Source organism: Podarcis liolepis (genome assembly GCF_965112155.1).
Source record: "Podarcis liolepis genome assembly, chromosome: 5".
NCBI classification, from domain to species: domain Eukaryota; kingdom Metazoa; phylum Chordata; class Lepidosauria; order Squamata; family Lacertidae; genus Podarcis; species Podarcis liolepis.
Genome location: NC_139556.1, coordinates 67,937,544 through 67,962,598, shown reverse-complemented (window position 1 = coordinate 67,962,598; position 25,055 = coordinate 67,937,544). Strand labels below are relative to the sequence as shown.

Genomic DNA, 25,055 nt, shown 5'->3' with positions numbered 1-25,055 from the left:
AAACTTTCCTAACATTCCTTGACGCAGCCTTCCTGACCCTGCTTTTGTTCATGTACCCCTGAAAGTGACATTTATTATGGTCATGAACCTCACTTGGTGTCCTTGGTCCAGTCACTCAGTCTAATGCAACTCAATATTAACACAAGGATTGGTGGAGGAGAGAAGAGCTACATATTCCACCTCTCGTTCTTTGAAAGGGGGAATAAAAGTACAGAAGATTATTCTGTTCCTTTTGGAGAGGAACATTAGATCGTAATGGCAAGTGTGCAGAGCAAAAAGGGTTGCAACAGAAAAGGGAACAAGACTGGGCCACTGCTGTTGATAAGAAGAGCCTTTAGTAAATGCATACAAAGCGATTCAGCACAGTTAAGATGGAAAATCATAGCAATCAACAAAATACATTCTAAAAAGTTACGTTTTAAAATACAGCCTAACTTAAAAGTCATGACACATGACTTGCTAGACCATTTAGCTTAAAGGTATCACAGCAGGTTAGAATTGTTTTGCTTCAATTCCTCCTCTCTTTAACCATGCTGTAATGTAGGGCAATTCATAAGCAGTTTGCACAGTAAACACTCCAATAACAAGTATCAAGATGCTTATGTAACTTTTAGGGGTGGACTATATTAATTAGACTATTGTCTGAGAGCGCTAACATGACTAGGTATTTTCTTCTCTTCTGTATAAACTGATACCTTCCTTCAAGATAAAGGAAATGAAGGCTAGCATTGGCCTAGCAATTAGCTACCTCTAAATTACAGTCCAATAAAGGTAGAAGTAGTGGGGCCTATTCTGTACATAATAATTTGAAGATAGTTATATTATTGAAGTGCCTACCTTCTAGGTGCATCAGAGCCAAATACAACTTTACCAACTCTTTTCAGAGTGCTCACCTGTCAGGTCATCCAGAAATGGAGATGGAACAGAAAAGTAATCTAGAACACAGTTCACTTGAAAAATATGAACTGTTCCCAAAAGATTTCAAAACAGATCTATAAAATGTAGATTGACGTTTTGTTCCGAGAATATATAAAAATAGCTAATGCTTCCATTAAAATTATAATTTTGCCAATTAGCTGCAGAATCCATTTTTTTTAAAAAAAGACTACTGAATATGAACTACCTAATGCCTGATTCTTTGAGCAGAATTGGTGTATTTCTATGTCAACCAGCCAGAAATATCTGACTAGAGCTTTTTCTGGACAAAGGAAAGGATTTCAGTTTCAAATCCAATAACTGAATAAAGCTGTAGAAAAACTTTCTTTTCTCAGGTGAGCAAGAAATTTGACCTCCTATTGATGTCTACCAGATATAAAATGTCACCATTTATATGTGAACCTCAGAAACAGGGTCATCCAAGAAGCCAAGACATGGGAGTGTTGTATGCTCCAATTGATAAGTTTTTTGGCTTTGAATCGTATATCTGCTCCAAATTGTAAGGAGGAAAATAGAAGCTCTTCAGAAACCCTTCCCTAGACAAGCCTCACTCAGTTGTCAGTTTGGCCAATACATGGCTAAAATTCATAGTATCAGTCATCTCAAACAGAATGAGACCACTTGTGGCCTCCCTTTCAAACACTTCAAACATACATCTACATCTAAGTGTCTAAAATCAAATACCAGTCCTATCCGTTCCTATCAGTTCAACACTCAATGCAGCTTTTGTAGTAAATGTTCTGTTGTGATAAATAATTACAACTAACAATATTAATGGCAAATGGGCCAGCTCACATGAATATGCCCACTATGTAGGGTGGGGCAAGTGGGATTGTGGTTGCCTGACTATTTCCCTCCACCATGAGCACCTGCTGTCTCTTCTCCAGGGCTGCCAGATGTTCAAATATAGGTGTCGCTTATATAATGCCTACTCCCACAAAATCCAGTGTATAGGTTTGAATCACATGGTTGCTTCCTAGATTCTATGTAGCATATTTGTCAGACCATTTGAGTCTACGAGCACTAGATCTTTTTGTGAATAGGCATTGTGAGAAGCCGGTACCCACATATACATCTCTAAGAAGCCTACGGGTGTGGCAGAGGAGTTCACAGTGAACAGAGTGAGCTACTGCTCCGACTCTGGTATTCCATCTCACGTAGGCAGTATGTTTGTCAGAATTCCACGTCCAAGGGGCATTTTTGTAAGGACTTGCAGGTGACCGAGGAAATATTCTTCAAGCAAGTACAGAGGTAGATGGCCCTTGAGCTGCAGAGGTTGATGGCTCTTGCCCTGAGGCAGCAGTGGCTCCTGTCAGCTGGGGATCCATCAGCTCATAATTACTGGTGTCATCACTAAGGCTCTGCTCACTCTCCAGACTTGGGACTGCCCAGATACTACCATGGCTGAAGCCAGAGGAATTCATTTTGAAATGGTTGTTTTCTGAGGAGTAAAAAAAAAGATATAAATGTATTGACTATTAATAAACACTAAGCCACAAATACTGTTCAATTGCCATTACTATTACTGAATTGCTCAGGTCAGCTGGCACTCTGCACATGCCCCAGAACTACTTGACTACTAAACTTTACAAGTGAATGTGCAATAAGTATGGGACTTGCAAACACAACAGGTGGAAGCAGACATTGGTTTATGCAAGCTATCCTCCCTAACCATCTTTTTGCCATATTCTTTTGTTAAAACAAAAAAGTGGGACAGTCATTTCCACTAATTCCTCCAAGCGCAATAGCCACTGTGGCATGCAACAATCTCCAAATTAAAGATGCACCTCCATATGTACAAGTGTATGTGAGTTTACATACACAAGCAAATTGGGACATGGGTAGCAATACTTTATTAGCAATGAAATCCTTACATGTCTGGGAGTAAGTCCCACTGAACTCAAAGGAGCTATGTAGAAATATATAAGACTGGAATATAAAACTCTAATCCTGACTATAGTTGCCTAGGAGGAGTAAACCAACTTAACACAATAAAGTGTACTTGCCAGTAGGCATACACTGATTTGAACTGCACAGCAGCCATATAGATCTATTTCAAATTATCAAGTCTAGTCATTCCTTTGCAGAATTCATTGCAGACCTTTCTTGTTTGGAAATTCAATAAAAGTTTTGAAGATAGCTTTTCAAACCTTGTCTCCTACCTGGCTTGGCAGAGACATATACTCCCTCCCATGAGTAGTTAGCAAGGTTCAGGGGTTGTGTCACCCAAGGATCCTCCACTACCACTTCTAGAGTTGTACGATCCTCTGGAAAAGGCTGCAAGAGCCCAGTCAGCAGATTCATCAGGTCTGAGGACAACAAGGAAATGAAATAACATCAGCAGCTTTTATGCTGGTCTTCAGCTTGCCTGTCAATTGAACTGAGATTAAGCACAGCCAATGCAAGTTTAATAATCTGTGCATAATGTTTAGCATACATCCCCATAATTTAGAAGTGTTGTACATATTCTTCCCACAGCTTCTTCCTCCTTCCTTCCTTCCTTCTTGCAGGATAACCTTTGCTTGGCTATGAAAATGACTGAAATGGAGCCAAGCTTGCCAAATAGACACCTTAGACGGCGCAAAACAGACCAATACAAGTAGACAGTTGACTTTCTAGTTCAAAAGCTAGGTCTTATGGAACAATTCCATGAAATACCCCCCCCCCAAAAAAGTGGTTTTTAAGCACTGACATTCATTATTTAATAGACAAGTCACATGAGAACAGCCCAATAACTATTGAATGCCACCAACTTCCTGGGCATGCCTGAGGGTGGCACATTACATGCATATGTGCATAAAAAAAACCCACACGGCTGCTTTTCCCACCTCAGGATGGGAATCTGGAACTGAGAAGGGATGAGAGGCAGGAGAAAGGATGAACACCTTCTCTTCTACACAAGAAACTAGCAATACAGAAGTTTGGATTAACTTTTACGACACATGGATAGCCGCTACAGCCAGGAAATGGTTATTCTTACTATATACAGTATATTTTTTTTAAAAAAAAAAATTAATGCCCAACAACAATTAGGCTGGTGTTCATGTCACACCAATCATCATAGGCTGAAGCATATGGACACCTCTGACAATGCCCCATGATGATGCCTAAAGTCACAAACTAACCTGCAGCCTTGTATATCCAAGCTTACTGGAGGCTTGACTGGAGATGGAGTGAGGCATGAAAGTGATCTACTTCCCCACCCACTCTAGAGCATCCAAAGAGAGCAAGGGAATATTTCCTTTGATCCATAGACCCATTCCCACTAACTGAAAACCCCATGTAACTTTTGGGGGGCATGTCAAATTAAATGCACACAGAAACCAAACATAGTTCTTGCCCAAATTCTATTCCCCTTCCTTTCAGTCAGTAACTCTTAATAATTAGCGAAATACACACCATCCGACACTTTGAAAGGAGGTCTTAGTACAGCATCCATAGTTTCTTCCAGCTCACAAAAAGGATTTTCTCCAAAGACTATAGTATAAAGAGTTATACCAAGTGACCACATCTCCAGTTCTGGTCCCAAGTACCTACAGAAGAATGCATAGTTCAAGTCAATAATGTTCACACACACACACCTCAAGCAAATGGGGAATTTACTTAAAAGAAAACGCAATTAACTATCATGATATCCAGGCAGCAAAATAAACTGAAAATGATTCCTTACCAACAGCCAATATATTTCCCCTCCCTCCCTCCTACCCACAGCAGATATGGCTGAAGAAATGGTGGTTGTGGGTGAGTCTGTGATTGGTCAGGGATCACAGCTGTCGACCTTCCCTTTTTTTTGTGGGAAATTCCCTTATTCCAGTGCCGTTTCCCGCTGCTTCCTACTGCTATCCCAGATTGTTAGATATCCCGTAGACTGTCCCCGGGACAGGTGAGGCTGCTGATCCCTTATTTTCAAATCTGAAAGTTGACAGCTATGTCAGGGATTCCTACTGCAGCAATAAAGAGCAAGGAAGATAAAAACACTCTGTCTTTCTCTACTTTATTCTTAAGTTTGTTTTACAGGTCCTACCCCCAACCAAATCAAGCTACTGTTGGGCAAGATCTACAGGTTTTCTTTCAAATTCATACATACGGATTTCCTGAGAGCACTTCTGGTGAGCAGTACTCAATTGTCCCACAAAAGGTATAGAACAACTTGTTAGGTTCCAGGTAAGCAGCTGAGCCAAAGTCTATGAGCTTGATAGTGAAATCTTCAGCGATTATAATGTTCTCATCCTTGATATCTCTGTGAAGGATGTTCTTACAGTGCAAATAGTTCACTGCAGACACCAGCTAATGAACACACAGAAAAGACCAGAGGTCAAAATAGGTATCATTGCCAATAATATTTACTAAATGTAGAAATATTATTTTGACTCCCCCACCCCCAGGACATTTAACTATTTAAAAGAGGATATACATAACCATTTGATAGATTTGCTTTTCTCTTTTTTATAGTAACTGGGCATAATATTTATCAGTTTTTTAATCCCATCCTTCCTCCAAGGAGGTCAGAGTGGCTTACATCATTCCCCCATTTTATCCTTACAACAATCTTTCGATAATGTGATGATCTATATCAAAGAGAACGTGATGCATTTCTAAGTCTCTCTGAAATAAAATTTCCAATAGCATGAGGGGTTGTTGCTGTTGTCTAAGTAAACAGCATCTGCAGAGGTCCCCATTCTAACTGAGATTGTGACACAGGAAGTATTTAGTGTTTTGCTCCTACCGTGAGCTCAGTTCAGATCCCTCAACCACCATAACTATGTTCTTCTAGGCAGCTTTCTGTACGATCAACTAACAAGTTGCAGATCCAGTTCATTCATGTTCTTTCTACAGATTTCACTTCAACCAAATCTTACCTGTCTGAATATGTAACTTGCCAAAGGCTCATCCAAATTAGGTTGGTTATCAATGAATGTGAAGAGATCCAGGCCTGACCCATGTCTCTCCATCACCAGCTGGAAGAACTGCTGGTTCTCAAATACATCTAGCACCTGGTAATAAAGAGTACTGCTTCAACTTCACAAACTTTACACCTGGCTCCCATCCCTCCTTGAATAGGAAATGATCTATTAAGTTCAGGATTATGTCAAGCTTACATTATAGAACAATTAAAGTATATTCCACTGATCCAAAGACTACCGTATTTTTCGCTCTATAACACGCACCCGACCATAACACGCACATAGTTTTTAGAGGAGGAAAATCCGTAGGCATGCCACCTGTAGGCATTCCCTCCATAACACGCACAGACATTTCCCCTTACTTTCTAGGAGGAAGAAAGTGAGTGTTATGGTGCAAAAAATACAGTAATAAGATAATGCAAATCAGGAATAAGCAATGGAAGTTTAGGAGGATTTCAACTTCCAAGGTTTTCTATGGAAACATTAACTAGATTCCTTATACAGGATAACTACTTAAGCCACATGGGCCTTACTGTATGGGCACCTGCCCACATAGTATCTATTAAAAGCCACATTTGTCAAATAGCTGTCTTCTAATTACATTTTCATCTTCTAACACCAAACAAAATGAATCTGTGCCATAACATCCAAACATACAAGGAATTCACTACAGTGGTACCTCTGGTTACGAACTTAATTCGTTCCAGAGGTCCGTTTTTAACCTGAAACCATTCTTAACCTGAGATACCACTTTAGCTAATGGGGCTTCCCGCTGCTGCTACGCCGCCGCCACACAATTTCTGTTCTCATCCTGCAGCAAAGTTCTTAACCCGAGGTACTACTTCCAGGTTAGCGGAGTCTCACCCGAAGTGTTTGTAACCCAAGGTGTTTGTAACCCAAGGTACCACTGTATATGAATTTAAATACACATTTGCATATTGGATGAACAGTACCTTAATAATATTAGGGTGCTGCAGCTTTCTCAGAATTGTAATCTCTTGAGTAACTCTCCCCAGCTCAGGATCGTCTACCCAGCAGTAGTCCAATACCTTCCCTTTCCAAATGAACTTCACTACAGCCTGGGAACAAAGCAAAGCAAATGAGGCAAAGTTGGGGAATAAACTACTTTAAATAAATAAAACCTTTAATTGCTATTAACATCTAATCAGTGAATCTTAAAAGAGTGTACATTTACAGAACAATTCTTATTGGATGGGGGGGGGGGGACATAGTGGAGCTGTCATCTCTTGAAAAGCCTTGCCAGTTCACTGTAGCCAGCAACATACCAATGCAACATTATCGAAGACTAATTTTCAGTTTATACAGTTATATAAATTCTCTAAAAGAAAGTGACCCAAAACGTTGAGTTTTCAAGTGTCTACTCATAGCCTGTACTGCATATCACTTTGGAAGCAATTCCATAACCACACCCCGCTTTATTGTGGTCCATAGACCCACAATACACGGTACAATAGTAATAGCAACAGTAAGGTGTAAAATCGGGCTTGCTAGCCATCAAAGGAGGTGAATTCCATAACCACTGGGGCCAGCAACAAGAAAGCTGTCTCTTGTGCCCACCAACACAATTCATCTTGCCTGTGAGGAAGCCCTCTGGCACAGTTCTTAGCATATGAGGCTTGTACGTGTAAAAGGTGGTCTTTCGGGTGTTTTAACTAATGCACAGATGTGCTCACACACATTCATTACTAGCAAGGAGAAAAAACACCAACTGAAAATTGCAGCAAATGCTAGTTCCACTGACCCTTCTGAAATGCTATTTATATTGAACCTGCGAGAAACCACATCCACACAGAGCTTTAACAAATGTTAACAATTTATCTAGAGCATAAACTCTTTAACACAGTGAACAAGACCTGAAGAAGAGCCCATCTAGTCTAGCATTCTCTTCTCATGGTAGCCAACAAAATGCTTTAGGTTGGTGCCGCAAGCAGGGCATGACCACAATACTCAAATCACTGGGGGTGAAGGAATCACTGGCCGGAAACGGTGTCAAGCAACTCACTTTGATTGGAAAATAAAACAGTACTATGTATGCTCATATCTGAACTCTGAAATCTAGATATGTGAAGGATTTTGGAAACTACTAATAAGCACTTCATTCCAAAAATCAGAAGGATTATCAATGAATAGTTCTGTTAACATTTGATAAGTAGTTTTGCTCTTTCACCTCCTTGCAATCCTTTTTGCACCTGGCTGTCCAAACAAATCCAAACGCTCCTCTGCCAATGAGTGTAAGTGTGTCATATTTCTTTCCATAGTCTCCCTCGCAAGCCCTCAGTCTTTCTAGTTCTTCAGCTCTTCGTGAATTCTCAAACACAGGGGTCGCTTTGATCAACTGCAGCAGAAAACACAGACAGACGCTACAAAATCAGAGAACTAGCTAACATTTGTCTAATCTAAAAAAATAATGAAATACCCAGTACCCTTTGTACAATCCTACCAAACATGCCAGTGAACAGTCCCAGCAAATTGGCAATTCCAGCAATCATCACTAATTGCCAATGAATCATGGTCAAACCTGTCCGTCAGGCTTCCCATGCCTTTTTATTGTTAGGAAGACTGCTCCAGAATAGCCAGCAAATAGCTAGAAGGTGGCTGAGTGTTCTGAATGGGCTAGGGGGCATTTCTTCTCATCCCCTAGCTAAGGATAATATAATATACCGGTAGGTTGTGGTGTATCTATAAAGCAGGGATCAAGAATGCTTTCTGCTCCACAGGTCAGAGCCTTATTAGGATCAGTCTCATGGGTCAAATTTGACAAGTGGATGGGGTTCCCCGATGGTCAGCCACAAGCAATTATGATATGAAATGACTGGCAGGTTGGCAACCCTACCATCCTCTCAAAATCCCTTTTGCAACTATTATAATCGTTTTTTATATTTGATTGTGGATGTTTTTTCTGTCTTTAATCTTTATTGTGAAATTACTTTGAGATGCTTCATAGGAAGATAAATTAAACAAACAAAATAATAAAAGCTTTTAGCCAGAAGCAGTCACTAGGCCACTGTCTTTTCCAGTCAAAAGTTCCATCTACCTGCCGAAATGTTTTTGGGCAGCAGATTTAGGAATTGGCATTGCCTCCCATTTCTTGGGATGCATCCAAACTAGTATTCTCATCATATTTCATTTCATTTTTGACCTTCATTAACCCAGCAATAAATCTTGGCACTCTCTTTTTTAAAACAAACAAAACCAAAGCAAAATGAAGCTGACTACTCCTTTTTCTAAATAAAACTGAATTTGTGAAATTACACCTGGCACCCATGCATGCTTCTGAAAATACAATGCAGTTTGCAAAAGGCCCCCAATGGTGGGGAGAAGGCAGGTTTACACAGTATTGGGAGTGGACCATCTGGGGATATTGAACTAGGTCAAGTTAGTTTCTGCCAGAAGCAACTGACTTGTGATACTAAGGGTAGATGAAATTCAACATCAAACCAAGGCAATTGTTCCACCAGTGCAAGTGTTTCTGCTTGCCAGACTGAGCTATCTCTTCTCTCCTCCCCCTGTACAGTGTTCTGAGGGTTCTCCAGGTTTTCCTGAACCCCCAAGCTGACAGGGTAAGGGTCTTGCTGTACTGGCTCCCACTAGTACAATTCTATAGTTGAATGTGACCTACAATGTGTTGTACATCCTATCTTCATATAGCTGGTTGTTTGTGTAAAAAGAAACAAACACATCAACCAGCCAAGTTAGCAGGTTTGCCTACTATTTTTATTTCACACCCAAAAGTCAGGGGCAGGGCTTAAAACAGACAGAAGATCCAATATACTTACTTCTGCCAAGCTAAGTGCAGAGACGTCACTTAGGTTTGGGGAGGAACTGGCCAAACTGGAAAGTAAGAACTGCGTTTTTGCTGCTGCTTGTTTCCGACTCTGAAAGTGGTCTCTCATAACCCAAATGCAGAAGAGGGCAGCAGGGTCATGCAGTTCCACACGTTTCACTTCAAAGAGTATAGCTGCAAAAATAGAAAGCTCATCAAGAAGGCACTCTAATACCCTAAATAAATGGTGATACATATATTTATTTAAACCCTTACTCTGATAGTAAGAATCTGAAATTCACAAATGTTTTTCACTGGATAGGCTTTTAAAAACATAAAGCATGTAAATTCTTAAACATGAGCAAAAAGGGCTTAATTACGAACCAATTAAATAAATAAATAGTAGAAGATGGCGTTTCATCACTGGATCTTTTCCAGCAGAAGAATACTCAGTCCTTCTTAAGCAGCAGGCTGATCAACATCACAAGCACATAAGATCATACTAAAGCAACCCATGTAGGAACACCAAGGCTTTGGCCTTCAGACAGCCTGCTGTTCACTTTATAGGACTGACAAGCACTCCGACAGCTGACCAGCCCATTTGCAGTGTAAAAAGTTAACCATAAAGCTGCTCGATGAAAATTAAGGCAGAGGTTGACAAGCTCTGCCTAAACATTTTGTCACACCAGTTCTCTCTCCTAATTTCACTGCCAATCAAGTACAGATTGAATTCAAAATGTTAGTAAACTCAAATTAATGTTTTCCTCTGCTACTGTGTTTTTGCATTCCGATCGTGGATGACCAATACATTAAACCACAGCTTGTCTCTTATCCTTGCGTCAACAGGTTTGTTTTATCATTCCTTGCCTGCTTCGCTCACTGAACACCAGCTTCATGTAACCTTTCCATGCACACTTATGCCCAATTAAATATACTAATGCAAGAAGCAAAAATGTCTACTTTGAACTTACCGAGTCGAGAACCATCTCTGTGGTAGCAGTTACCCGAATAGTTGCCTTCTAGGATCTCGTTGTTCAAAGTAATTGCTGAGGACTGTACAGCTTCTGGTTTCACAGGAGTTGATGTTAACTGTGCCATGCTCTGCTGCATTAACGGCATGAGATCTTCCTGGGACTGTACATCACTGTGCAGTGAACATCCTTCTAAATGTTTCCCCATTCTCTCTGCAACACTTTTGTCCTCTGAAGCACAGCATGGAGAGAGGTCGAGATCCACACACCCTGAATGCTTGCTAGAGAGTAAGCCCTTCCGATGGCCTACTGGAGAACTGCCGCACAGTAGGGGGTCTATCTGACCACTTACAGAAGTATTAATTTCCTGGTCCATGGGCCGCTCAAGATCTTCCTCATTTAACAATGGAAGCTTTATTGGTCTAGAGGGAGCAGAGAAGTCTGAATTCACCTCTCCACTAATCCTCAATGTCAGGTCCGTCAAACCACAGCAAACAGAATCAAACTCATCACTTGGCTTCTTACCACCCACAATCTCCAGTGCAGAGACATCACAAGGTATTGATGATCCTGCTGGAATGGGAAGGCTGCTGCTCCTTTCATCAGGTAACAAGGCTGATGAATCCTTTGCTGAATTTTCTAGTTCAGTATTTTCAAACCTCAAGCTCTTTCTACTACTTGTCAGATTTACTGTTGGCAGCTCATCTATCACCCCGTGAGTGTGTTTGGAACACGGCACTTGCTTGCTACACATAGGCTCATCCAGTGTGGGAGTCCCACAGGACACCTGCATAGCATCACAAGTCACACTTGCCCCAAGCCCTAAATCCTCTTCTAAGAAGCATGTCACAGAAGTCGGATCACCCATGAAAAAGTTCTCTCTTTCTGAAGAAGTAGTGGCATAATGGCACTTCATGATTTCATGTGGTGAACCAGAACTGTGTATCTCCAAAGGGTCATCTTCTTCTTTATGAACTAGATCAGATGTGCACCTGGCAAGATTCTTCTCTCTCGGTTTAATTCTACCTTCCAACATGCATGGTTCAGAATGAAATCGTTTCGAAGAATGTATTTTGCACTGCTGGCAGTCGTTTAGTTTTGCAGCCTCTGTCTCAGGGCAGCCTCCATCCTGTGAACTCTCAGAAGGCAGCGCTTCATTATGGACCAACGCACAGTCCCTGCTGTGTAAGAAAACAAGTTACTAGTTGGGTTATAATGAACGAGGGAGCATCTTCCCCATTACATTACATTCCTTGCCCGTCCCTATGCCGTGGTGTAAGATCAGGAGATCCCACTGGAGCTGTCCAGTTCCGAACATCAGTGGCAGCTGGACACCCAATATCCTTTGGTAACTGGCAAAACTTGCCACATGCAAGTAAAACCTACCCATTCACTGGTGTGACTGACTCTGGAAGAGATGACACAACAGAAGGTAGGCCACCCCCTCTGTCCAGCTGGGTATGGAACTCTACTCCATCGCTGCTCATTGTAGTGGCAGATTGGCACTTCATTATTTCATGTGAACCAGAATCACGCATATCCAATGGCCCATCTTCTTCCTCAGATGCGCACCAGACAAGGTTTCTGCCTCGCACTTTAGTGCTACCTTTCAACACACACTGTTCTGAATGAAACCGTTTGGGAGAAAATACTTCGTACCGCTGACAGTTAGCAGGTTTTATAGTCTCAGCGCAGCCTCCATCACATCGACTCCCAGAAGGCAGCACGTCCTCATGGGCCAGCACATCGCTGGAAGGTGTATAGCCCCTGCTGTGAAAGAAAACAAGCTGCTGGTTAGGTTATGTTGAACGAGAGCAGAATCTTCACCAGTGTTTCCCACTACCTGATAAAACATCAGAGCCAGCTGCATTCCTAGTGCACTTTTGTGACTGTCAAAACCTACCCATTCAGTGCTGCAGCTGCCTCTGGGGAGGATAACAGAACAGAACACAAACTACTCCCACTCTTTGGCTGGGTTTCCTTCCTGGTACAGAGTTCTGCTCCATCACTCCTTGCTAAATCCTGTTGCTCTTGCAGCAAAGCCACATCTCCAGCAAGGAGTGGGTGAGTGCCTGGAACAAAGAAAGAAAACTGTGGTATGTTGCAAGTTTTCAGCAAGGCATGCACTGGAAGACTCTATGGGCCATTCCACACGTTAAACGTTTTTAACGGCTAAATGGCTCCCCACAATGTCTTTTCTGCTGGATATGAAAGGTTAAATGAGATGTAAATGCTTAAAATGTTATAAATTTAGCAAGTATGTCTTGTAACATTTACATACTGACATTTTAACACCTCAGGCAATCCTTCTGTAATGGCACCCAGAATGTGGAATTATTTCCCTAGAGAGTCAGCTGTCCCTTACAATTAGTTACTTTTAGGTGCCAACTCAAGACATACTTCTTTTCTCAGGCCTACAATACTGGTTGAGAGGAATTGGCTGTTGGACTGTTTTGCAATCTGGAATTTGGCTTATGTTGTTGTTTTATGATATTTACATATATATAATATAATAATAGTACCTCTCACAGTTAGCTAAAATTATGTTCTTGAAGTCTCAAGCAGGCCATTCTAAGGCTAAAAAAGCAGTTGTTTAAGGGAGGGACAAGAACGCTGCTTATTTACTGTCGACAGCCCTTCCAGGGGGCGTGCATCAGCCAGTCAGACAACAAAGGTTAACACCCTATTTCCTTGAATTGCTGTGTAGCAATTCGCCAGTGAGGAACAGTTTCTAGTATCAAGATCCATGAGACATATAAATTAAACCATGTTTCAGGTAACTCTGTGGTACAACCATTTCAAGTTGTTATTTTTGCAGATGGATATGTCCAAAAGAAGTGAGAACAAAAAAAATTCTATCAAGAGAGAAAGTGTGAATATGACATTCCATTCATTATAATGTCAGATCCACCCCACGGCCTATTAAAAATAAAAAAGCATAGCTTTTTGTTGCATTTCCCACCTCTGTGAATTTACCTTCACTTCCTTCCACCATACCACAGCCATCTACCTCGGTTCCTTTGAAGCCCCCAGAGGAGCTCACATTTGCTGAGTCCACATCGTAACTTTCTCTAGATTGTGGGAGTTGCAAAGAGGAATCATCAACTCTATCCATGTACTTATAAAAACCAGGAATCAAGAATGTGATGTTCTGAAATACAAAATAAATGTGATGAAATCCCTCCTTTCCCCCTCACTGCATACTGAGAAATATCAGAATAATATGTGACTGAATGAAAATATCATACGGGTAATCTTTGTCCAATATGCACTTTAAAAACCATTGTTGTACAATGTAGTTTGCTTCTGAAACTTTGAAAGTGAGTTCCCCCTATGCTTTTAACTAATTTCTGACAACTTAGTTACAATGCAGCACTCTATATTATGCCACTGTCGGATAGCGTCCCCCCACCCAACTAATCCTCAGCAGTGGAGTGGATATACCATATTTTTCGCCCTATAGGCTCCCTACAGTGGAGTGGATATACCATATTTTTCGCCTGGGGGGGTAAATAAAAAAATATTTACCCCCCCCCCGGCGCGGGGCTGGGGTGGGGGAAGCCCGAGCTTCCCCCGACCCCAGCCCCCAGAACAGGTTGCTATCCACAAGCCTTCCCCCACCAGCCCCGACAAACTCTGGGAGTATTCCCCACCTCCCGCAGAAGCCGCACGGTCTTTAAAGGGGCTGCGCGGCTTCTACTGGCTTTTCTAGGAGATGGGGGAATTCCCCCACCTCCCTGAAAAGCCCGCAGAAGCCGTGCGCTCTTTAAAGGGGCTGTGCAGCTTCTATTGGCTTTTCTAGGAGATGGGGGAATTCCCCCACCTCTCTGAAAAGCCCTCAGGAGCCGCACGCTCTTTAAAGGGGCTGTGCGGCTTCTATTGGCCTGAAAAGCCCACAAGCTGCCATCCACAAGACTTAGGAGCCCGGCGGGAAGTCGCGCCGGGCTCCCAAGGCTTGCGGATAGCTTCCTGAAGCCTGGAGAGCAAGAGGGGTCGGTGCGCACCGACCCCTCTCACTCTCCAGGCTTCAGCGAAAGCCTGCATTCACCCCATAGGACGCACACACATTTCCCCTTCATTTTTGGAGGGGAAAAAGTGCGTCCTATAGGGCAAAAAATACAGTACTTCCCAAGTGGTAGTATTGCCATAACTTCACCGTGATCTTTCTCTAGGGGAAAACAAAAGCAACAACAAAACAATACCTTCCCTAGCAGCTCCTTTTTCTCATAACCAAAGAGCATTAGAGAAAACGTATTGTTGATTCCATAAATTGTACCATCCGCTTGAACAGTAATTAGTCCGCTGATGGTGGTGAACACCCAGATGGAAGCACGGAAAGAACAATCTACAGGGGAGGTGATGCTGGTGTCATCTTCTAAAATTTCAGCATCAGGTACTGGTACAGGCTTATCTGGTACAGGGATGGTGTCTTCAACAGGCAAGTTAACTTCCAGTTTCAGGCTGAGAGGAAATGTTGTCCCCTCTCTTGCTCGGCCAACAGATCTCTGAATTTTGATATTCTGGGAGGAGGAAAAGAAGACTTGTAACATAATGCAAATCTAAGCAAATTAAAAGCTCAGTGACAAGTGGCCAGGAAATCAGTCAGATGAATTTTGACTGAAGGCCTTAAATTACTATCACAAGAATCAGTCCGTGCAGAAAACTTTAAATCTTGTGAAGTGGGGACTAACAGATGGACAACAAAGTGGATCTTGTGAACCTTTATAATTACAGAAAGACCTATATTTCAAGGCTGGAACTCTAAACACACACCATCTATTACTCAGCAGTTTGAAGATCTTACTGCTCCCTCTCCATATTTGCATGTGTATCTTATAATCAACAATTTCATAACTATTTGGACATGGCTTATATTTATACATTTAGAATATGTTTTATGAATTGTTCTTTTTTATGCATTCTTACTGTTAATGAGAAGAGACTCCCCTTCCCCTTTTCCCTCTATTTGCAATTAAGAAGAAAAAAGAAACAATTTACCCAAATAACATTTAAAAGAACAGCTAAGTATAATTTACATCACGGTACCTTTGGTATTTTCTTGCCAGGTATAGGAATTTGAACAGATGGAATCATGTCTGTTATGTACTGACCAACCACTTCTTCCGATGAGGCATAACCATAGAGATGAGCAAAAAGGAGGTCACAGGAAGTAATCTCTCCCTTAAAACGAGAGTTACAAGAATTAGGCTCATGAGGACACTGCATTCTAAAATATTAGTTCTTGACAGTAATTAAGGTAAAATGGCCAAAATATATGCAAAGAGGGTAAAACAATTCAGCACTACTAATTCAGCAGACTTGGTCTCAATTAAATGCCACTTTAAGATGGATGATGAATTTCATTGCGGTTGTTTCTTTTTATCCCCTGAAATCTAGCTAATTTAGATGCATTTATTTTATTTACAATATTTTTAGGATGATTTTCTGTCCTACAAAAAGCCTCCAATAAGAAACAATAATTATTAAATTAAATTACATTTTTTTAAAAAAATGCAATCATTTACTTTCTTGAGTGCCTTGCAAAGCCAAGCAATCCCTTCACATCAACAAAAGTTCCTTACCTATCTCAAATTACAGCAGCAAGTTTAAATCATTTATTTAAACAATTCCAGTCCCCAGTATGATGTTTTTAGGGAGCCTCCAGCCTCGTGGGCCTAATGAGACACGTAAGGGGTCCTAATTTGACCCACAAGGGCATTTTCCCCAAACCATGCCCATCTGCCTCATACCTGACATCATATATGACGTCAGGTTATATATTCCATTATACAGCAATGGAAAACTCAGCTTTAAGCCTATTCCGAATTGTTCCTTGAGCAACTAGATCCACTGGCGGTCCCTATCAGCTGATCAGCCTGCCTACAAACCCCACTGGGAACAGCTTCACTAGGGAGTTCTTCATCACAAATCCTCTAGTATAGAGGACTCTCAGCACCTCCAAAAGGGACACACAATAACCACCAATCACCTGATTAGTGGTGGCAGAGAGCCTCATTGAAGTTTTCTGTTTGCAGGCGTTGTTTGATTTCAAACCATAACTGCAAAGACACATCCCATTCCCCCCCCCCGCCAGTCTGCAGAAGAAATGCCCATCTGTGTGCATGAATTGAATCCAAATCACACCTGCAAATGGACTTCAAAGTGACCTCTCTGAAGTTGGTACCTGATGCCATAATGACTTAAGATGATCAGAAGGCAGGCAACACTGTCCACCTGTCAAAGGTTAGCCCAAGGGAGGTGGGGAAAGGAAGGATCCTGCACACCAGCCAGATCTAGTTTACCAACCCATTTTAAGCAAAATGTTGTTCAAAGGAAATGGGCCATATAAAATCACTAGCACAAAACAACTGATGAGCATTTAATATATATATATACAGTGGTGCCTCGCAAGACGAAATTAATTCGTTCCGCAAGTTTTTTCTTCTTGCGAGTTTTTCGTCTTGCGAAGCACGGTTTCCCATAGGAATGCATTGAAAATCAATTAATGCGTTCCTATGGAGACCGCCTTCAGACCAGGTCCAGGGACAGTCTGTCCCCAGACCTCTTCTGAAGGCTGGCGGGGGGAGAAGGACTTTTCTCCCCACCGCCAGCCTTCAGAACAGCCTTCTGAAGGCTGGCGGTGGGAAGAAAAGCCCTTCTCTCGCCGCCAGCCTTCAGAAGAGTTCCCGGAGGGCTGCCTAGGCTGCGGATAGCAGCCTGCTGCCGGGTGCGAGGCAGACATCTGCAGCTTGGGGTGCCCTGCAGGACTTCCCCGCAGGGCTCTCCAAGCTGCGGATAGCAGCCTGCTGCCCCACACGAGGGGCGCTCTTAAGCAGAGCGCCCCTTGTGCGGGGCAGACACCTGCAGCTTGGGGAGCCCTGCAGGACTTCCCCGCAGGGCTCTCCAAGCTGCGGATAGCAGCCTGCTGCCCCGCACGAGGGGCGCTCTTTAGCAGAGCGCCCCTCGCGTGGGGCAGACATTCGCAGCTTGGGGAGCCCTGCAGGACTTCCCCGCAGGGCTCTGTAAGCTGCGGATAGCAGCCTGCTGCCCCTCGCGCGGGGCAGACATTCGCAGCTTGGGGAGCCCTGCAGGACTTCCCCGCAGGGGTCTCCAAGCTGCGGATAGCAGCCTGCTGCCCCGCACGAGGGGCGCTCTTAAGCAGAGCGCCCCTTGTGCGGGGCAGACACCTGCAGCTTGGGGAGCCCTGCAGGACTTCCCCGCAGGGCTCTGTAAGCTGCGGATAGCAGCCTGCTGCCCCTCGCGTGGGGCAGACATTCGCAGCTTGGGGAGCCCTGCAGGACTTCCCCGCAGGGCTCTGCAAGCTGCGGATAGGGGTAGCAGGCTGCTATCCGCAAGCTGCGGATAGGGGCAGCAGGCTGCTATCTGCAGCTTGGAGAGCCCTGCGGGGAACTCCTGCAGGGCTCCCCAAGCTGCGAATGTCTGCCCCGCGCGAGGGGCGCTCTGCTTAAGAGCGCCCCTTGCGCGGGGCAGCATGCTACTATCCGCAGCCTAGGCAGCCCTCCGGGAACTCTTCTGAAGGCTGGCGGGGGAGAAGGGCTTTTCTTCCCACCGCCAGCCTTCAGAACAGCCTTCTGATTGTTGGCGGTGGGGAGGAAAACCTTCCTCCCACCGCAAGTCTTCAAAACAGGTCCGGGAACAGAGGAGAAGCGCTGCGCGCCTTCCCCTCTGTTCCCGACCTGTCCTGAAGGCTTGCGGTGGGAGGAGGGCTTTCCTCCCCACCGCCAACATTCAGAATGCTGTTCTGAATGTTGGCGGTGGGGAGGAAAAACCCTCCTTCCACGCAAGTCCCAGGAACAGAGGCGAAGCGCTGCGCGCCTTCTCCTCTGTTCCCGGACCTCCCACCACAAGCCTTCAGGACAGGTCTGGGAACAGAGGAGAACGTGCGCTGCGCTTCCCCGCTGTCCCAGGAGATTTCCCTATGGGCTTTCGTCTTGCAAAGCAAGCCCATAGGGAAATTCGTCTTGCGAAGCCTCTAAAAATCGGAAAACCCTTTCGTCTTGCGGGTTTTTCGTTTAGCGAGGCATTCGTCTTGCGGGGTACCACTGTAATGACAAAAACTGGCTGGTAAATTGCTTTGTGTGTGATGAAAACCAAAATTGTTTCAATAACTCCTAGTTCCCCATAACTGTACTTGATAGCTAGTTGAAAGACATTGCTGCAATTTAAGGTAACTGGATACTCACTCTGCTTGTGAAGAAAACAGAGGCAGAAAGTCTTTCCACAGGCTCCAAAACTACCACACAGTACTGACTGCAATGGGTTTTCATTCTTCTCATCCATACAGAAACTGGGATCTTTTCATTGCTATGGGAAATAACATCTACCTATTGATAAAAGACAGTGTTAAATTTCTAACCTGTAGTGCTCAAAATTTGATCAGCCATGTGACTTTAACTTTCAGTGACTGACTTTCAATATAAACCTTTTGTGTTTTTATTTGTGGAATTTTGCAAATATAATAGCTTTATATGCAAGTGTGTAAGCAGATATGCATACAGTACATTACTTCTGAAGTAACAACTTTTAGGTGTTTAAGAACCGAACAAATTTTAAAGTATCTCGTCATTAAATATGAGCAAGAGCAGCCTTATATGTACATGTTGGCTTCCTACAGGCCCTTCTGTGGCTATTAATACCTATATGAGTAGTAGTAAAAATTCAGAAATGGTAGCATATACATTTATGCTATGACAAATATTCTGTTCTCACATACCACAGTTCCAGGAACTACTGCTTCATATTCAGCATCATCGTGCTCTTCCTTCAGTGCTTCCATAATATCCCAATTGGATTTTGAAATCATCTGAGATAATTTCTGGCCAATCACCTCCTGAGTACTGTAACCAAGAAGCTTGCAGGCTTTGTCATTTGCAACTAGAATCTAAAACAGAGGAACAAGAAAACTCAGCTTTTCTTCTTCTGTTAAAAGTAGAGTTTGATGCTATTTCAATGGGGAATGAGCTCTTCAGTTTACATTGATATTCCAAGTTACTTTGTACAGAAGCATTCTTATACATGCTTACTCAAAAGACAGTGGAGCAACAGTAACTTTCTCCAGATCGTGCCCAAAATATATGACCAGGACAAATGTCTGCTAATTACTGTTTCACAATTTACCCTCTAAAAGAGATACTGTTTTCTTTTCAGCTTTATCTGTGTACTGCTCAAATAAATTTATTGTATAAATATCCCATTAACAGTGCACCATAGCCTTGTTTACTAATATGCCTTCAGTAAGTGATTCAAGCTAAAATACCAACAAGTCAGACAACTAGGAAACTACAATATTATGGGTTCTCGGATATAGGCAGCAATCTCTAGTTAAAAGAACAATTACTTAATTGGCCCTTAACAATAAAAGTGGCATACCAAAAACAGTTATTACCAAACCACATCCAGCCCCATTTTGGTCTAGTTTTACAGACATAGCCAGCTGCAGCTGCTCTCAGTGAAAGGGGTTGTTTGCAACTCCAACCATACACAACAATGTAGCAGCAAAGCGAAAAATTATCCATATAGATCCCATTGCATTTTCAAGATGGAGTAGACACTCTTTTCCAATATTAAAAAAGAGCAAAAGCAGCCCGACCCTATTCTTTAGCTATCAGCCAGCTTCCTTTCACCCCAACTTGGCTACTCATTTAACAAACTAGTTAGCAAATTCAAAATTGATTCAGTAATCTGTCTTGCCTCTGTCCCATGCTTCAGCTGAGCTATCCGGGGTTTTTTTTTCATTTAATTTGTACAGTACAACATGGATGTTCATTCATTTGGATGCTAGTCTGGTGCAGTATCATTAATATTTTTAAAGTTTTAAAAAGCTATGATCAGCTTTTTAAAAGAAGAAAAACTGTTCCAGGGAGAAATTTGTGACATTACAGGGATCAAACAATCTGCCTTCTGAATGGCTGACATCTGATTAAACAGGAAGAAAGATATTAAACCCTCACCATAAAGTCAGTGCTGAAGGAAAAAAACTATACACCTGTACAAACTGTAGGCAGTGCAATTCCCCAGTTCAAGTTATGTACATCTCTACATGCATCCTCATACTACCATTCCTCTAACTACTTACTTGTGCAGCGGCAGCTTAGTCACCAAACTTTATTACACTGGGCCAAGACTCCTCACTACACTGGTACAATGTGAAGATAAGCACTCTTGTACAAGTCAATGAAGAAAATACTGAACCAGGTGAACCAGTGCTTTGACTCTGTGTAAGGCAGCTTCCTGTGTTCACATATTTGGGGTCTCGTCATGAATCAGACTGATATCAAAGGTTGCAAGCATTGTTAATGATTTCTATACAGTTATTTTACCATAGTTTTCTACACACCACTAAAGAGAATATTTGTATACTAACAAAAGTACATGTACATATGAGTCTTTAGGAAGGGGGAGGGAGTTTTCTGCATCTGAAAAGTATGATTATCTTATATTAGTGCTGTACTATAAAATTACAAATATATTCAGTTTGATTTATTTCCCCCCCCCCCGACACACCCTGCCTGACCCAATCCAAAACCATTCGTTATGATGCAAATGAATTACTGCAATATATGTATAGTACAACTACAACAGGCTTTCCTACCCAGGGGTCCTCTACATACACATTCACAGTGTGCAACTGTGTGTAAGGTAACACTTTACAAAAGATAATTATTACCTCAGTTGTTCTGACATCCACAGTGAAAACAGCTTTGTTTGGGTTGCGCACAGCAGTTGCCAGAGCCTGGATGGATTCTTCCAAAGTCAGAGCATTTAAGAGAGAACATGAAGAGGTACTGCATATCGAACAAGAAAGGGAATTGTTTTCCAAATGAGTCCAAGTGTTGTGGAACTTGCTAGCACAGATGTTCTGGGCAGCTAATGAAGATAAGCAAAAGGAACTCCATCCGTTTTCTGAGAAGAAAGGGGAGGAAAGTTCCACAAGTATCTGTCATTAAAATATATGTAAGATTTCAAGACAACCACGTATCAACTGTTAAAAAGAAACATAGTTACAAGCAATAATTTGTTTTTTAAAAGTTACAGGGAAGCACTAAGCATGAGAAAAAGACTAGAAAGGCAATTGTGTTTTAATTAATTAACCTAAAGAGACAAATGACTCATTCCCTGAATACTGTCTCAAAAAGCACCGGGCACCTGTACCGGATAACAACCATTATATGATGAGATCCCATCAGTGAGATGGAAAGGATCAATAATGGCAAAATGCCAAGCATCTAGTCAGCAAGGCTAAGCATATTACAAAAAATCATAGCATGCCTACAAAAACATTCACAATTCAAAGACAATTATGATCCATTTATGTCCAATTTTCCAATAAACTTCCTCTTTAGTTCCTATTTCATTCCCTTAGTGTTCCTTTCTCAAAGCTCTTTTTGAGAAACACAAGCATGTCCGCATGATTAAAGAGTTGAAAATTACCTCTCTGTCTTTGACTAACAAATACATTTAATACATCTCAACCTGCCAAGTAATCACCTGACAAAGATGTTTTCTTCTTGCAGAGCCTGGAAAGCCCACTCTTCCTTTTCTTGTTTATCCAGGGAAATGACTTGCTTAGTTCTTCACAGACACCAGGATGGGACAAGGCTATTGTAGAACCCGCAAGGACCTCTTTGGATGGTGACATGGTCATGCACGGACTAGAGTACTTCCGCCTAAAACATCCAGCCTCTGTGAGGGAAACAGAAGTTGCACATTAATATCTCAGGCTGTACACACCATTCAGTTTGGCTGAACAAGATTCTGATATGTTGGTAAAGAGGCAGCAGGGCAAAAACAGGTATTGGGGGGGCATGGGGAAGTTGGACAGCAAGGAGATGGCCAGTGAACATAAGACATCTCAGCAGGACAAGGATGAAGAGGAATGGAGAAAGGATGGATCAGACCTGAAGCACTGAAACAGGGGATAGAACTAGGCAGAAGCCAGCAGAAAGAGATGCCTTTAAAATGTTTAACAGCAATTACAGTTGGAAAACAAAACCTGCATTTAGGCAAACAGCAGCCAAGCACAGGATAAAAGCTACTGGGTTTGCCACCCAAATTGGCAATTTATTTCCCTAGTGGAAAGCCAACCAAGAATGAGCAACAGGCCAAGAGCTGATGGGCCACGGTAGAGGCAGTAGGGAAAAGTGGTTGAAATCACAGCTATATTCTACAAATAACCCAAATCACGTGATGGGGAAGGGGCACCCAAACCAACCCACATTGCTTGGGAATGTAGTCATTGACTGATAACAACCGGAGGTTTCCAGAGTCTACTATTTATTTGGAAGCAGGAGAGAACTAAGTTTACCCAACCGAGAAAGAAGCGCCCTCTGCACATGTTCAGAGGTACCCTTTATATTTAACTCTATATGTACCGGAGCTGGTCCCTGGGGCTGAAGACGTGCTCCGGGGCTGAACCGAAGCGCCTTCCTTCCCGCTCATCCCAACTTCTCTTCACTCCTGCCAGACTTCAGACGCAACTGCCTTCCTGCCCGCCCGCGGGTCGACCTGAGTAGGCCGAGAGCAGAGTCGAGAGCCAATGAGACGCGGCAGAACTGGCGACGGACAGCTGGGCAATCCAACCAATTTCGAGGCGGGGGGCGGAGCCAGCCCCCGCGCTGGGAGACAAAGAAGTAGAAAATCCCGCGCAAAACGGTTGCTAGGGACGCGCCAGCAACGTTTTATAGAGCCGTGGGGGCGGGAGAGAAAGAAGCCCAACTCCGTCGCTTCCCAGTCGTCAGGCGGGGAGGGAAAGGGAAACATGACGACTTTCTCTTGCCCAGCGAAGAACTTTCTCAACATGAGTTTCTTCCACTGCCCTATACACGTTTCAATATATCTGCATGTTTATAGTCCTCACGCAGCTTGAGGTCGTTTTAAACACAGCACATTCCAAATTCTGAGTCTGGTCTCTGCCTTCCCTCGTCGTTAAAGAGGCATTGGATGTGTTTTCGGGTCAGGCCAATGAGCCCCTTTCTTCCGTGCTATACGCGGCTTGGACTACCCCTCGCCCGTTTTTATTGCCGTTTTACCTTCCGCCCGAAAGTTATTTCCCCGCCTTTTGGTCTTCCTTTCTGTATACTTGAGGCCAAAAGCCAGCCACCCGCCACCAGCCCACTTATCCTGCGTTCTCCTTCTTGCCTCCCGCCTTAGTATTTACCTCCTGCTCAACTCCTTATCTACGGAAAGCTAACAAGCAAATTCTGGGCTTGAAAAAGCTTCAGGAGACACCTGTTTATTTCTGCTTTACTCAGACCAATTAAACTGGGGCTGCGTATACACCTGAAGCAATTTTAAAACACAATTCCCTCGCCTCCCCACCAAGAACCCCGGGGACTGTGATTTTCCCCTCGTGCTACAATTCCCAACAGCCTTAGCAAACTACGGTTCTCAGGGTTCTGCTGTGCTCTGAACATTTCCCTGGGAAACTCATTTCTGTTTGGGGGACCATTCTGTGGAAAAAAAATAGGCCTATAGAGATGCAGAAGCAAGGAGTTTCCCCTGGGGCATCTCAGTTCTCAGATCCTGGCAGCAGGCCAACCACAGTAGTCAAACTGCTGGCAAGCCAGCTGGTCTTCCAACATACCCACTGCTGCTGATTATCAAAGTTGGCAAAGCCCTGTGCAGTTTGATTTCAAACTGTGCAGGCAAAGGAAAGCAGAGGGCAGAAGACTATGACACCAGATGATTGACAGGTAGGCGACCTTGCCTACCTTTCAGGTGGCCCATGGGGGTGAAGGAGGTAAAGATCCAGCCCACTGAACAATCCAGTTTCCCGCCCCCGATCTAGATCCTTTGCAGTCTAGGTGCAGGCCTGGTAGTGGGACAGAATCAGCCCGGGTGCCTCATGGATGAGCTTTGTTGAGAGCAGGGCAGAGTGAGTAGGACTGTTCTTGATCTTTCTGTGGATTTTGATACTTTTAACCAGGGTACCCTCCTGGACCAACTCTGTGAGATGGGCGCTGGAAGCACTGTACTGCAGGGCTTCTGATCCTATTTGCGGTGTTGAGTCCAGAGAGTAAGATGGGGCGGGTGTGGGTGTGTTAATTGGCTCTATGGTGGATATCAGGGCACCATTTTATCATCAATGCTTTTTAACATCCATATGAAGCTGCTGGGAACAATCATTAGGAGCTTTGGGCAGGATGTCATCATTAGGCTGGTGCTGACTACATTCAGCTCTTCTCCATTACATCTTAATCAGATGAGGTTGTGCGAGTCCTGGACCAGTGCCTGGATGCAGTGATGGGCTGGATGAAGGCCAATATACTGAGCTTCAGTCCCAAGAATAGCTTCCTAAAAGAAGCAGTGGTGAGATTTCTTTTTTATTATTATTTTTTAAAAAACCTCCTTGAATCCCATGGTATTTTCAGCCTGTCTCCAATCTTCCATTCTTTGGCAAGGTGTCAGCTACAGGGTTTCCTGGATGAAACGGATTATCTA

At 43.2% G+C, this 25,055-nt stretch overlaps 1 protein-coding gene across 1 annotated transcript; it reads right to left on the bottom strand.

Moving 5' to 3' along the window:
* Window positions 1-313: 313 nt before the first annotated feature.
* On the bottom strand, window positions 314-23,138 carry PASK (PAS domain containing serine/threonine kinase). The gene is made up of 19 exons (XM_083506293.1): window positions 22,988-23,138; window positions 22,104-22,298; window positions 21,283-21,518; window positions 19,330-19,497; window positions 18,800-18,940; window positions 15,642-15,776; window positions 14,798-15,115; window positions 13,572-13,746; window positions 12,499-12,667; window positions 11,982-12,365; window positions 10,596-11,776; window positions 9,638-9,819; window positions 8,029-8,196; window positions 6,794-6,919; window positions 5,796-5,930; window positions 5,024-5,223; window positions 4,336-4,469; window positions 3,099-3,245; window positions 314-2,377 (listed from the first exon to the last, which is right to left on the bottom strand). The coding sequence occupies exons 1-19, from the start codon at window positions 23,052-23,054 to the stop codon at window positions 2,172-2,174; spliced, it is 4,467 nt and encodes a 1,488-aa protein (XP_083362419.1). The 5' UTR covers window positions 23,055-23,138; the 3' UTR covers window positions 314-2,171.
* Between the last annotated feature and the right edge of the window lie 1,917 nt (window positions 23,139-25,055).